Raw genomic sequence first — 12,733 nt, forward strand, 5'->3', positions numbered from 1 at the left:
AGAGAGAGAGAGAGAGAGAGAGAGAGAGAGAGACAGACAGAGAGAGACAGACAGAGAGAGAGAGAGAGAGAGACAGACAGAGAGAGAGACAGACAGACAGAGAAGAGAGAGAGACAGACAGAGAGAGAGACAGACAGAGAAGAGAGAGAGAGCGCGCCACAAAAAAACCAAAAATCACAACTTTCGCCACGTTGGATGCAAAGTTCACATGATGCAGCAACAGTCACGCTTTAATCCAAAGCAAAGTGTGATATATGATTTACTTAACCGATGCGAATACCGGTGTGTGAAATTATGTCAGACAAATGATGCCACGACCTTTTCGTTTGAACCACCGCTGTAAAAAATTTTTTTCTCGGGGCTCGTGGTCTAAGCGGCGACGTAGCCGACAATGTTGATGGCCACGCGGTGGGGCGTGCCATCATTGGCGGCGCCGTCGCACAGAATGGCGTCAAAATTGCCGTTGGCCTTGAGTGGGATGATTTGCGTGCCGTGCCAGAAGCCGTAGTAATTCTTGGATCCCGCACTTCCCTAAGGGGCATCGGGCCAACACGCGAGTCAGTCTGGACCATAGGGGTCAGCTGGGGCGCCAGAGTTGCGAGGTGAAGTCGGTACGAACATCGTGTGTGATCTGCACATCATTAAAATAAACGTTGTTGTCATGAATGCTGTTGTCCCAGCTGTTCACGTTGGTTGATGCCTGCGGCATGCATCGCAAATGAGTTGGCCGGCTACAAAAGGCTGGTGCAGCATCACAAAAAACAGCGGGGAGGCAGACAACGTACGTCGCGACCAAACAGGTGATTGACATGGTCGCTGATGCCTGGCGCGTCGTAAGTGAAGATGGTTGTAATCAGGGCCTTGGCTGTGACCGGGATGCCTAGCACTCCCAAGCCATTCGGCAAAAACCAGACAACCAACCATCAAGGTGTGATATTAGTGAAGGAAGGCAGAGTGACGGACATAAGCAGGGCCGGACCAAGGACACGGAATGCACGTTGAAAGTTGACCACCTGTAGCTGCAGGAGGAGCAATGTTGTTAATGACAGTGCGTGTGGTGGGGTCAAAGCTGATTGTGCGGCGCTGTGCCGCCTCAAGGTAGATGATATTGGTGAAGGGACCTTTGGGAATATAGCCAAAGACCGCAACCGTCAAGTAGGAGGTACCGGCGTCATTAAAGCCAACATTGGTTTCTACTCGGACAGTGCCATCGTCCGCAGTGCCCGTCATCTGGAAAGGCGGTGCATAATGAGGTGTGTCACGCATAGGAATATTCTGGGCCAGGGTGCAGCAGATACGTAGTCACAGGGCGCCAAACCCACCAGGAATTGGCTGTAGCCGTAATAAGCACTGGCGACTGAGGCGTCGCCATCGTTCGTGATGACGGCATCGCCCCAGAAGGAAGTCGTCTCGCTGGGTTGAGCATCCCAGTTGGGGTAGGTGAGGTTGATATCTGGTCCAAAGTTGGTCCAGTAGTGGTCACGATGTGTGTCGACAAACGTGGTGGCGGTCGTCAGAACGCCCGCAACTCCGCTGGCGGGCACATGCTGCGTTTGAAGAGAGGCGATGGTCGCTGCCGAGGAGCTTGCCAGGCGGAGATTGTGTACTTGATTGACCTCCAGCAGGGTAGAGCGTCCGTCCACACCCATTACATATCCATAGATATAGACGGTGAGATAGTTGACACCATGTGTCATGCCATGGATGCTGCTTTTGACAGTGCGCCCATTGAGCGGAATAATCGATGTGCCCGAGGAGAATCCATGGTATTGTGGACCTAAACAGCATAGTAACGGGTGGCCCCATGAAATGCTGCCTTTTTTTCTATATACATGTAGTATCATTTGTGGGGGCGGACGTGTGGTGGGAGGGAAGTGTCGTAGTCCAGTAAATCATATATGTACATATATGATTTACTGGACTACGACAGGAAGGCATAAGACTGGGTGTACGCACCACCATTTTCTCCATTTTGCGTCTGCAAGACATCGTTGTAGTAGGTATTGGTGCTGTAGACGCCCCCGGAGGAAAAGGAGCAAGGCACGTCGTTGTCGCGGCCGAGCGAATACACGCAGTGATCGTTGCGAAGCGAGTTGTAGGAGGTTAGAGAAGCCACAATGGCCACGGCCCCTTGAGGAATAGAGCTCGACACGTCGGACTCTTGCTTGCCGCAATCTTGGGTAAAGTCAAACAGCAGCTTCTCCGGAGTGTCCAAGAAGTGCATGTACAAACCGTAGCAAGCAGGCGCATCTCGAGCCACTGTGTCGCCGCCTGGGCATCGGCACTCGTACGAGCCCACGAGATTTGTACATGTCGCCAGCTCGGGACAAGTGGCCCCCGCTGCGCATTCATCCACGTCCGTGCACACGAGAGCATCGCCCGACACGGGTATCCACTCTGAGAGCGCGTTGCAGACAAACTTGGCTGTATTGGTGGCCGCAAATCCTGATGCACAGCCCATCTACCACAATTTCAAGTCGATTTTGACGATTTTCAGATTTCGGTGGAGTCAGCTTCATTAGAACGCTTACACCCCAGCCTGCACAAGAAGCATGCGACACGTGTGAGGAGCGCTCTGCCTACCGTGCACTAGCTATTGAATGCGGATTCGGTGCAGTTCACGACTACTGCATTGGCCACGCTAGGGCCGCCAGCTGGACAGCCCGTATGCAAGTAAGTGGGAATGCAGGCATCCGATTCAGCATCATACACCAGACCAAGCGAGAAGCAGCTATCGGATGCAAAGCCAACACAAAGGTCAGGATGTGTCTACTGTTAGTAGTGGGAGGATGCCTTTTCCCGCTTTACTGTTGGCTGTGTGCGTTTACCGACAAGCCCACCAAAGAGTGGGAGCGGCGGTGCAGGCGGATCCATGCAAAGGCTGGGTACCGGAGAATCTCATCGGCGTTGGCGTTGAAGGTTGTATTGGCCAGGTCGGCGCCGAGGAGGGACATGTTGCCGTAGACGTACTGCAGCTCATGGTCAAGGGTTTCAGACACGTCAATGACCACTTCCTGGAGGTCCTCGGCCAGGCTTGTCTGCGAGACAAAAGTGGTCTCTAAAACTGCGACACGTTGTTCCAAGCCCACAAAGGCCGTGGTGTTGACTAGGGCCAGACGAGCAGCAGCAGCCTCCTCAGCCGCACCTGAGATGGAGGAACACCATGCCACAGCAGGCGTAAGGTAGACAAGGGGTCGAGAACAAGGAACAATTGGACATGCCTTGAACAGCTTCGTCGGCATAATTGCGCATTGAGTCCACGGCACTGGCCACGGTGATCTCCAGCTCGCTTTGATCGGCCTGGGCCAATGTGGTTTTTGTGTGAATTTTCGCGGTGCGTCCCAGGCAGGCCACTCGGGCGCACGACGCATAGCAAACGCAAAGGAGGGCTGCCCAACCTTTTGAGTAAGGAGTTGGGTGACGTTGTGTTCCAAGGTGGCATCGAGCGTGGCCTGTGAAGCTTTTAGCATCTACATTTTAGGCGCGTGCATGAGCATGGCTCGGAGCCGATGGATTCGTGGGGAAAAACGCTCAAACAGACCGCAATCTCAGCTTGCGCATTGGCGAGCGCTGTTTGCAGGCTGTACAGGACGCGCAAGAGGTCAATGGTTGCTTCGCCTTGCCGAATGACCACGCTCTACCAGGCAGCGCGGAGAGGGCTGTGAGGATGCCGTCCGAGCCGGCACCGCACGTGCAAAAGGAGGACATTTGCACCTTGGAAGTGCCAACGTTGAAGATGAGGTTGCCATCCTGCGCGTCCATGGAAGGTTCACTCCCGCACGCCATGTGCCAACCAGCAACAAGCACCAACACCCCCAACACCAGTCGCCCCGGAGCTACACGACGACCATTCCCCTGCCGTCCAGCTCCGATATCCTTCATTTGCAACGAGGCCATGATGCCCCCTCAAAGTCGTCAAACACAATGTGGTACTGGCTTCTCATTGGGAAAATATCAAATTTACAGAATGCCAAACAACAAAAATCTTGATTTCTGTCCTTGATCTTGACTTGTGTGTAGTGTATATGCAGAGCAGCATAGTGTGTAAAGTAGTGTGTAAAGTGTCCAGAATAGTAGTGCATAGTGAAAGTGTGTGGAACGTATGAAAAAGTGCAAAGTGAAAAGTGTGTCAATGTGCAGGGTGTCGAGGAGGGAGAATAGTCTGACATTGTGAACTTGTCAGCATTTTCAGTTCGAGAGCGGCGAGCCGGGCTGGGCTGGGCCGGGCTGGGCTGGGCTGGGCTGGTGAGATAGGGGGAGGGGAGGAGAGCAGAGTGGAGCGCGATATGGCTCAGCGGGTTGTGCAAAGCGCGCGTCGGGTGGCCGGGGCGATGTCCCCTCATCCGAGGTGGCAAGGCCGACGACACTTGCGGTGCCTGACCTTTACCAGTCGGGATGTCTTTGCCAACCTCGCTGCTGAGGAGCACTTTTATAGCCAGCTATACAAGGTCTTGTCTCGTAACACTGGCTCTGCCCAACTTGCCTGTTGCTACCCGCCGACCGCTGAGCGAGAAAAATATTGTTTGCACACCACCTTAGGCCCCAGAAGAGGCTCGCGAGTCGGTGCTCATGTTCTGGCGCAACCGACCCTGTGTCGTGGTTGGCATTAGTCAAAACCATTATCTTGAATGCAACCTGCCCGCCATGGCGGCCCGACACATACCCTTGGCCCGCCGCAAGTCGGGCGGAGGCGCGGTCTACCACGTGCGTCGTGGCCCGTTAGGCTCGCTTGTCGACTCGAGGCCAGGGCTGCTGAGAGAGCGAGGGGTTGGGGGCGTTGGGAGAGAAAGGACGAAAGGGAGAGGAAACAGAAGAGCTTGACTTTGGATCAGCAAGACGCTCACGACCGTTCCATCTTTTGATTGCCTTTGGCTTGGAATTCTCTCAAATCAGGACGAGGGCAATCTGAACCTTACTTTCCTCACTCCAAAACCGGCTTACGAGCCTGGAAGAAACGCCAACATTCTCGCTCAAGCCCTGCAAGATGGTACGCATCTCATCTGCATGGCTTACTTTACACTGCAGTCCACGACCGCAAGGCTCGCGCTTTTCACATCAAGACGCGCCATGCACTCCAGGTCTCGGCGTCCCAGCCAGAGTTATGGAGGAACGCAACGACATTGTTGTCGATGGGCACAAAATCTCAGGCTCGGCCTATCGTATCGTAAGCTGACGTTCACTCGTTGTTTCTGGCTCACTGCAAGTGGCCCCTGGATGAACTCTGGGCCCAGCAGCTCCTCAGGCGCTTTCATTTTTTTTCCGATTTCTTTCGTGTCGACGACAGGGCCGCTTGGCAGCTTATCATCACTGTACACTGCTGGTATCGTCCAATCTCGGGGTGAGTACGGTGGTCATCGGGCAGCCCTCGTGCCTTTTACCTGGCTGGACTTTTTAAACGCCAACTGTACTGATTCCCGGTGGCCCGTGATGCCGGACTCTTGTAGAACCTAAAAAACGTCTTGCGCTCTGAACTCGCACCCTACATTGTCAGCAAAGGGGTCCCCAGTGTTCGGTATGTTCTTGAAAGAAGACCCCTGCACACTAAGGGCGCACCTCCTTGGGAGTTGAGGTGGCGCACCCTGTGGACTGTGTCCCGCTTGACCCAGGTTGGGCAACGGCTGATTCCACGATCAAAACGGCACCTCTGTTAGGAGTCCCGTGTGCTCGCTTGACACGGATATCGAGGCAGAAGCGTTTCAGAGCGTACTGCAACTCGTCGCGGAAAACTTTCATCGAGCTCTCGGCGAAGAAACACTATCCTTTGAAACCATGGATGCGTTTGAACTCTGTCGCCAATATCCAGACGTCGAAAAGCTCCGGCGCGAATTTCAGGTCTTGTGACATTCCAGCACCAAACCCAGACATGATCGTGCGACTTTTGTGTCGGGGCCTGCTCAGACTTGACGTTGGCTCCTGACTTGGTGCATGCAGTCACCTGAATGGATTGATGGGCGATCACCCATCTTCACCTTTTCCCGGACCTTTCTCGTCGGTGACCCTCAGCAACCCATCAAGGTTAGATCCCCTCCCCGACGCGGTCTCATGTCTTCTCTGGGCTTAATCCCTTTTTTTTTTTTTTTTTTTTTTTTTTGACCTCTTTTCGGGTAGGTTTGTGCTCTTTATTCTTCAAACTGACCGTCTCACTTGTCGCCTGGCCCTCGGAAGGTGGAGATGAATGCACGTCGAGGCGAGGCTCTGGAGCTCAAGCTCACCATCGGGGCCACCACACACGATGTTGCGGCCCCAGTTCCACTGCGCAAAACGGAGCTCACTGCAGCTCTCACCGACACTCTTGCCCAAGCCGGGTGGCCTCACCCACCCGCAGCCACAGCCGCACACCTCGTGGTCGGCATGCCCACACACCAATAACCCTCTCGTTCACATGTCAATTTAGCCACCCCTTGCCTTGAATGCGTCCCCTGCCTCTGTCTTTTGATCAAAAAAAAAAGAAGAAGAAAGCCTTGTTCTTTTCTTGCCTTTCAAAACGAGAACAAACCGAAGAAAACAGACTTAATGAAGATATTCAACCTGCCCCAACGTCCACCAATGCAAATCCTGTACAAGAAGTTGCTTCAAAGAATGCTACAAGTTGCAGTAAACTTACCTTTGTGTGTGTGTGAGAAGGAAGAGAGACAGAGAGACAGAGAGAGAGAGAGAGAGAGAGAGAGTGTGTGTGTGTGGAGCTGCATTTGGCATCTGACGCACTGAGCTCGCACATCGTCTTGCGTGCGTGCTTGTCTTGCTCTTGGTTTACTTGCCTCCGCCTGAGGGTTTGCCCCAGGCGCTCCCACGCTCCCACGTGTGGGGACGGGGCCGGAATTGGCGTACACCTGCCTGACGTGCCAAAAAAAAGGAATAAGCTGGCGTTGAAAGCAGCTGACGTCGAGCAGGAACAATGGCGACCACGGTGAGCCAGCAACCCTCTGCCACGCGACGCTGTGAACACGGGCGTGCTGGGCTTCTTTGCGTGCATCGTGGGCTCTGATGGTGTTCTTTGATCAAGCGCCCTTTGCCGGCTCTCAACGTGGTATCTATCATACGTGATGGCTCGCAGTCACAGGCTGAAGCGGCTTTGCGCGCAGATGGCGATGCGACCTTGCAAGCCTTTCGTGCCAGCAATGACGAATCCTTGCGCATTGGCCAGTACCGCACCAGCGAGCACCTCATGGCCTACCTGTTCCACGCCTATCGCATGGATGGTTGTGACTCGCATGAGGCGTACGTTTCCTTTGGTCTTATTCGTGCACTCGCTCCTTTTCATCTCTTCTGACTCAACACCTCAACTGGCTGTCCTGCTTGCGCAGCGTGGTGGAGCGACTGTCGGCCGACTCAACACCCTCTGGGCTCTGTGGCTATGTGTTTCAAGACCAAGACCCCACCTACACCTGTGTCGATTGTGCCGTTGACCACACCTGCGTCATGTGCCACGACTGCTTCCATAAATCTATCCACCGCGAGCATCACTACAACGTACGATCGAGCCGTGCATGCACCACACACCACCTTAAGCTCCCCACATGAGGGATTGAGCGACGCTTCACGAGTGTCAGACGGTCTCATGATCCTGACATTTGATTAGGTGTACATGAGTGGTGGCGGTGGCTGCTGCGATTGCGGTGACTCTGAGGCTTTCACCTCAGGCTACGCTTGCACGCAACACCAGGTTGATGAAAGTCAACAGCAGGTCTGTTTTCTGCATACGGCAACGACGGATGCGCTCCTCTGCGCATTATTGCCTGATGACATGTGCAACGCTGACCCTCGGACGCTATTGCTGCTGTAGTCGCCGGCAACCCTGTGTCAAAATCATCCGCGCCCGCTTCTGGAGAGCCTGGTCGAGAGACTGGGTCACATTTTCACGGTTCGTAAATGTACAAGCGGAAAAGCATTCAGTAGATCGGCAGGCCGCCGTGTTTACGACTAGGCGCTCCAAGCTGGCTCACCAGGTGTTTCCACACGTCTAGTTGGCTGAGCGATACCTGGAAGATACGGAGGGCCCCTCGCGCGAGGCGTCGTGCCTGGTTGTGTACAACGACGAGCTGCATGACTTTGTCCAAGTCATTGAAATATTGAGCCTGGCCACCCACTGTACCGAGGCTCGTGCACGCTCTTGGGCATTGTTGATCGACGAGATTGGTCGTGCCGTCATCCTGGTAAAGCACTCGTGCGACCGAAAATCTGCAGTGTCACGCCTCTTTCATCCTCCACCGCCTCTCCTGGCTAACCTTTGCAATCTCCTTTGTCTGCGTCTCTGCCTTGCCTCCCTTTCAGCTGGGCACTCCTGGCCAGTGCGAGCAAGGCTCGGAAATTATCACGCCCTCTCATTTGGTCAATTACGTCAGCTCCATCAGCCACATCAGCCGCCAGGTACGATCACACGGTCGTCCTTTCACACTGCAACCTCACGCCACTTGTACTCATCGGCGTGCCTGACCCGCTCGCCTCGTGTGCCCCATTGGCAGGAGTGTATGGTGGACGTGCTGATGCGGTTGGCTGACATGTGCAAGCAGTCAACGGTTATGCGCCACGTTCTCGGTGGCGTCCTGTGTGGCCAGACACTCGATGCCATCTTGGCCGATACCGTCACGACGGTGCGTGCCAACCCACGTTTGCCCACACCACTATTTTGTTCTTTCCTTTGCACTCACGGGCGTACCATTGGTTGTGGAGCAGAGTTCGCTGGACGACAGCTTTCTAGCGCGTCACATGCGCACACAGGCGGCATTTTGGAAAGAGTCACGCGCTGCCTATCGTGCCCTCATTTTTGCAGCCCCCATGGTTGAACACAACTACAAGAAGTTCCTTGGCCTGTGTTTGTGCAAGGTACGAGCCTTGGGTACAGTGCAAAGCATTCAGATTTGCGGCCTCACTCCCGCCCCATTCGCCGTCGTTCATTCATACCCCGTTGAACCCCTTGATCCATGGCAGAACTATACGGTTCTTCATCAAAAGCGAGCCGAGAGCGCTGAAGGCGACGATGAAAGCCTCATGCAGCTCTCCGTCCAGGTGCGGGCCCAGCTTATTTCTCGTACCAATACCTCCGGCACCGCGCCTATACCAGTCGAATAATCTTGCCTCCCCTCCCCAAAGGTCTTTACCACACCTTCCGTCACGACGGAGCTGGTTTACTTTCACAACGCTTTTGATTATTTACTTGATACCTTGAACAAGGTAAGCGCGCCTCGCGAGATGCCGCTCCGACTAGCACTCTTGACGCGCAGCACAGGGCCAACATTAAAGTTACGCACCTGGTATCGTTGCGGCCCTCACTTGTGCTGATTCCAATGCCTTTCTGGCTAACCCCCAAGCTCTTCGAGCCTTTTTGGGATCCCCGGGATGGTCGATACAATTGCCGCGTGCCCGAGCGCATGGCGCATACCTTCCACGATCAGTATGCTACCATCATCTACGATATTTCTTATGCGCTCAAAGCCGACCTCGGCACCCTTGATATGCTTCTCCCAAGGTGCGCCCCTCACTCTTGTCAAGCCTCCTGCCTTGCTTACTGGTCTGCTTTTCCGTTGCCGGGCACATCCGCGTGGCGCCGCTTGCTCGAACATCGCGCTCCTCATGTATTTGCGCTTGGTCTAGCCTTTTGTCCTTTTTGCAACACTTCAACGAGATGGACCAGTACACGCGTGCTTCCGCTGAACATGTTCTGTGCGTTTTGCTTAAACGACTGGGTGATGGCGTCGCGTGCACCTCGTCTCCGCCTCATGCCTTCTCATGTCAACCACGTGCATCAGATACGAGCGCTTGAGCTGGCGCCATGCTTTCTTGATAGAAATGACCTTGTGCTCGAAGCTGCTGCAAAGCCTGTTGGATTATGGGAAGCAGGTCAGTCTGAGGGGTCAACCTCCGGGCTCAAAGGCTTGTTCACGCCTGTTTCCATAATTTTTTTTTGAATCAAGGCCAATCGTCATGGCTGACGCTTCTACCCGTTTGTTTTAGCATCCCCAACACGTCCTCTATGGCATCCACGCTCTCGGTCGTGATTTTCGTCAGTTGTGCTGCGTACAGCCCATGCAGCCCATGCCAAGCAACTTGAAGTTGCCTGAACTTTCTGAACTCCTGGTGAGCCTGCCTCAAGTTACGGCTGTTGATGGCAGATTTTGTTCTTGAGTTGAGATCAGACCAAGCGAGGAGTGCTGTGTGCTTTGGCTTTGGTGGCATATCGTCAACACACACGAGCACATCCCCACCCCTCTCTTTCTTGAGCATGCGCATCCCTGACCCTTTCTATCTTGCGTCCCCCTACGTACTAGGGTCCTCGACGGGTTGAGAATCTTCGCTTGTTCCGATTTATTGTGAGCCGGCAGCCAGTGTCTCTTCACTACCCGCTCGCGCGACTTTTCGTTGGCTACATCTGCACTCAGAGCAGTTTGAATCGACAAGACATCGATTTGCAGGAATGTGAGTGTTGGATGCAAAACTTGGTCTTGCAAAAAGCGCGTTTCGTCCATGCTCGTTTCTTACCTGATCAATTTTCTCCTCGAACGCATTCAGTGGGCCTGGACATGGACCAGATGCTTCACTTTGGTGAAGGTGCCTTGCGGTGTGCAGTTTTGCAGGCACAAAGCAACATTCGCATGTGGGTTCGGAATGGCAATGCCATTCCCAACCAGTTGTTCAACTACTCGGCCTCTGACAGCAAGGGCTGGGTACGACACCGCCTTGTTTGCCGGCAATGGGCGTGGCATCAGACTCTTGCATCGAGTGCAAGACCCAATCAGAGTGTGTGAGCATGTCACTGACCCTCTTCTGTTCGTTTGTAGCTGTATGACAAGGACCTTCGTGTGCTTCAGTTGGTGGCAGCCAATGTGCCTGCGGATGTATTTGTTTGGCAAACGCTGCTGCGCTTTGAGCTGCATACCTGGGCCCTGAAGGTGGGCGCTGAAACTTCCGGCGAGATGGCTGCCGCCGTAGCCTCCTTGTTTGAGAGCTACTTTCGCTTGATTTTGAATATTTTAACTTGTCGTCATCACGAGGGCGTCGGAGACGTGACCCTTGAGGACATTATCGAATTTCAAGTCATCCAGGCGCTATGCTGTGGGCCAGCACCGTACAGTCGGATCAAGCGCTTTTTCCCTCGCCGCTATGATCGCGATGGCAGCCTGACGCGCATGCTAGCTCGTGTCGCCAACTTCCGTCAGGCCGAGGGGTTGCGGGAGCAGAGCACCTACGAGCTCAAGCCAGAGCTAGCATCGCTCTACGATCCAACCACCTCCTTCCTTCTGCCGGAGAACCACAACGATGCGGAGCAGTACTTACTGCGCCTCTCCGGCAGCCGTTCCTCCCTGTTTGACGAACCCTTTGGCCTCAAACGCCCCGCGCTACTGCCTCAATTTAGTCAACTCGAGTCCCTGGTCTTTGATCGTGATGTGCGTCCCTGCTGGCCATCCAAGCTTCGCTGGGTCATCGCCTGGCGTTATCCGTCGCTCATGTAGACACTGTGGTGTGCGCGTTTTGCTCTACCCTGACAGCTGATTCACACGGCGCTGCTGATGCTGATGCGCGCTGTGGGATACATCAGCGAACGAGTTGCGCTTGGCTCGCCTGACATTGTAAGTCCTATGCAAACTCACCGGGCGTGGTGTTGTTACCATACATGCCGGTGCTGGTGCTGGTGCTGGTGCTGGTGCTGGTGCTGGTGCTGGTGCTGGTGCTGGTGCTGGTGCTGGTGCTGGTGCTGGTGCTGGTGCTGGTGCTGGTGCTGGTGCTGGTGCTGGTGCTGGTGCTGGTGCTGGTGCTGGTGCTGGTGCTGGTGCTGGTGCTGGTGCTGGTGCTGGTGCTGGTGCTGGTGCTGGTGCTGGTGCTGGTGCTGGTGCTGGTGCTGGTGCTGGTGCTGGTGCTGGTGCTGGTGCGGTGCTGGTGCTGGTGCTGGTGCTGGTGCTGGTGCTGGTGCTGGTGCTGGTGCTGGTGCTGGTGCTGGTGCTGGTGCTGGTGCTGGTGCTGGTGCTGGTGCTGGTGCTGGTGCTGGTGCTGGTGCTGGTGCTGGTGCTGGTGCTGGTGCTGGTGCTGGTGCTGGTGCTGGTGCTGGTTCGTTTCATTTCTTTTGCCCGTTCCGGATGATCACATTCACAATGGGGCACGTCTCTGTTTGCTCAGGGAAAATTGGCCAACGAAAATCTGGTTCAGCTGGTGCTTCAATTCTTTGTTGTCGGGCTTTCGCCCTCAGAAAGCACCAACTCTTCGGCGCCAACGGCCTTGCAGTTTGCTGAGCGAGTGCGCATCATTTCTCTTGAGCTGCCCGAGCCCGAGCAGGGTCTTGACATTGTGGAGCTTCTGGAGGCGGTTGCACAAACTCACCTAGTACGTGGGCTACTTACTCTACTTTGCGCCTTCTTTGACCTCGGTGTTTGGTCTCGTCGGCCTTGAAACTCATTGCTATGCGCCGCATATCCGTAGTTGCCGGCAAGCCCACGTCGCCAGAAACTCGTAGCTTGGTTGTGCAAGCGCTTCAAGGAAGTCCTTGGCCTGGAGTCTGCCCCTGAAGATCCAGCTGATGCAGAGGTATTTGTTGCTCGTCTCGATGCGTTCCATTGGCCCCGCGCTTTCTGCTTGCTCGGCGCCGCTGTTGTCTTCTGACGTGCTGATCCTCGGTCCACAGTGTGAGGCCACTGGTGAGACAAAGAAGAAAAAGAAGAAGAAGGACAAGGCCAAGGTTAGCTCTCTTTGGTTTGATCTGCTCCATTGGTTTTTCTTCTTCCTCCCCCCAGTGGCCTCACACTGT

The 12,733-nt window shown here is 54.7% G+C and overlaps 2 protein-coding genes across 2 annotated transcripts in view; one reads left to right on the forward strand and one right to left on the reverse strand.

The window, feature by feature from the left end:
* Window positions 1-369: 369 nt before the first annotated feature.
* Window positions 370-3,786, reverse strand: MONBRDRAFT_26291 (uncharacterized protein; the record flags this gene model as incomplete). Its single annotated transcript, XM_001746696.1, has 12 exons — window positions 370-531; window positions 620-700; window positions 786-880; window positions 1,014-1,230; window positions 1,323-1,777; window positions 1,957-2,461; window positions 2,629-2,731; window positions 2,890-3,145; window positions 3,210-3,300; window positions 3,399-3,470; window positions 3,542-3,637; window positions 3,715-3,786. 12 exons carry the CDS (start codon window positions 3,784-3,786, stop codon window positions 370-372), a joined length of 2,205 nt encoding a protein of 734 aa, XP_001746748.1.
* Window positions 3,787-4,569: 783 nt separating this feature from the next.
* MONBRDRAFT_26292 (uncharacterized protein) overlaps window positions 4,570-12,733 on the forward strand; it is a gene marked incomplete at both ends in the record, with an annotated part of 12,051 nt that continues 3,887 nt past the window's right edge. Inside the window, 26 exons of the mRNA XM_001746573.1 lie at window positions 4,570-4,704; window positions 4,894-4,987; window positions 5,079-5,164; window positions 5,285-5,338; window positions 5,445-5,512; window positions 5,932-6,015; window positions 6,109-6,165; window positions 6,450-6,669; window positions 7,055-7,218; window positions 7,305-7,470; window positions 7,580-7,684; window positions 7,784-7,861; window positions 7,965-8,153; window positions 8,272-8,367; window positions 8,463-8,591; window positions 8,674-8,823; window positions 8,929-9,006; window positions 9,091-9,171; window positions 9,309-9,466; window positions 9,747-9,837; window positions 9,952-10,074; window positions 10,572-10,661; window positions 10,776-11,381; window positions 11,570-11,860; window positions 12,109-12,312; window positions 12,611-12,664. Coding sequence (XP_001746625.1) covers window positions 4,570-4,704; window positions 4,894-4,987; window positions 5,079-5,164; window positions 5,285-5,338; window positions 5,445-5,512; window positions 5,932-6,015; window positions 6,109-6,165; window positions 6,450-6,669; window positions 7,055-7,218; window positions 7,305-7,470; window positions 7,580-7,684; window positions 7,784-7,861; window positions 7,965-8,153; window positions 8,272-8,367; window positions 8,463-8,591; window positions 8,674-8,823; window positions 8,929-9,006; window positions 9,091-9,171; window positions 9,309-9,466; window positions 9,747-9,837; window positions 9,952-10,074; window positions 10,572-10,661; window positions 10,776-11,381; window positions 11,570-11,860; window positions 12,109-12,312; window positions 12,611-12,664 — 3,651 coding nt within the window. The remainder of the gene's footprint in view (window positions 4,705-4,893; window positions 4,988-5,078; window positions 5,165-5,284; window positions 5,339-5,444; window positions 5,513-5,931; window positions 6,016-6,108; window positions 6,166-6,449; window positions 6,670-7,054; window positions 7,219-7,304; window positions 7,471-7,579; window positions 7,685-7,783; window positions 7,862-7,964; window positions 8,154-8,271; window positions 8,368-8,462; window positions 8,592-8,673; window positions 8,824-8,928; window positions 9,007-9,090; window positions 9,172-9,308; window positions 9,467-9,746; window positions 9,838-9,951; window positions 10,075-10,571; window positions 10,662-10,775; window positions 11,382-11,569; window positions 11,861-12,108; window positions 12,313-12,610; window positions 12,665-12,733) is intronic.

The sequence above is a fragment of the Monosiga brevicollis genome, genomic scaffold (genome assembly GCF_000002865.3).
Source record: "Monosiga brevicollis MX1 MONBRscaffold_13 genomic scaffold, whole genome shotgun sequence".
Taxonomy (NCBI): domain Eukaryota; class Choanoflagellata; order Craspedida; family Salpingoecidae; genus Monosiga; species Monosiga brevicollis.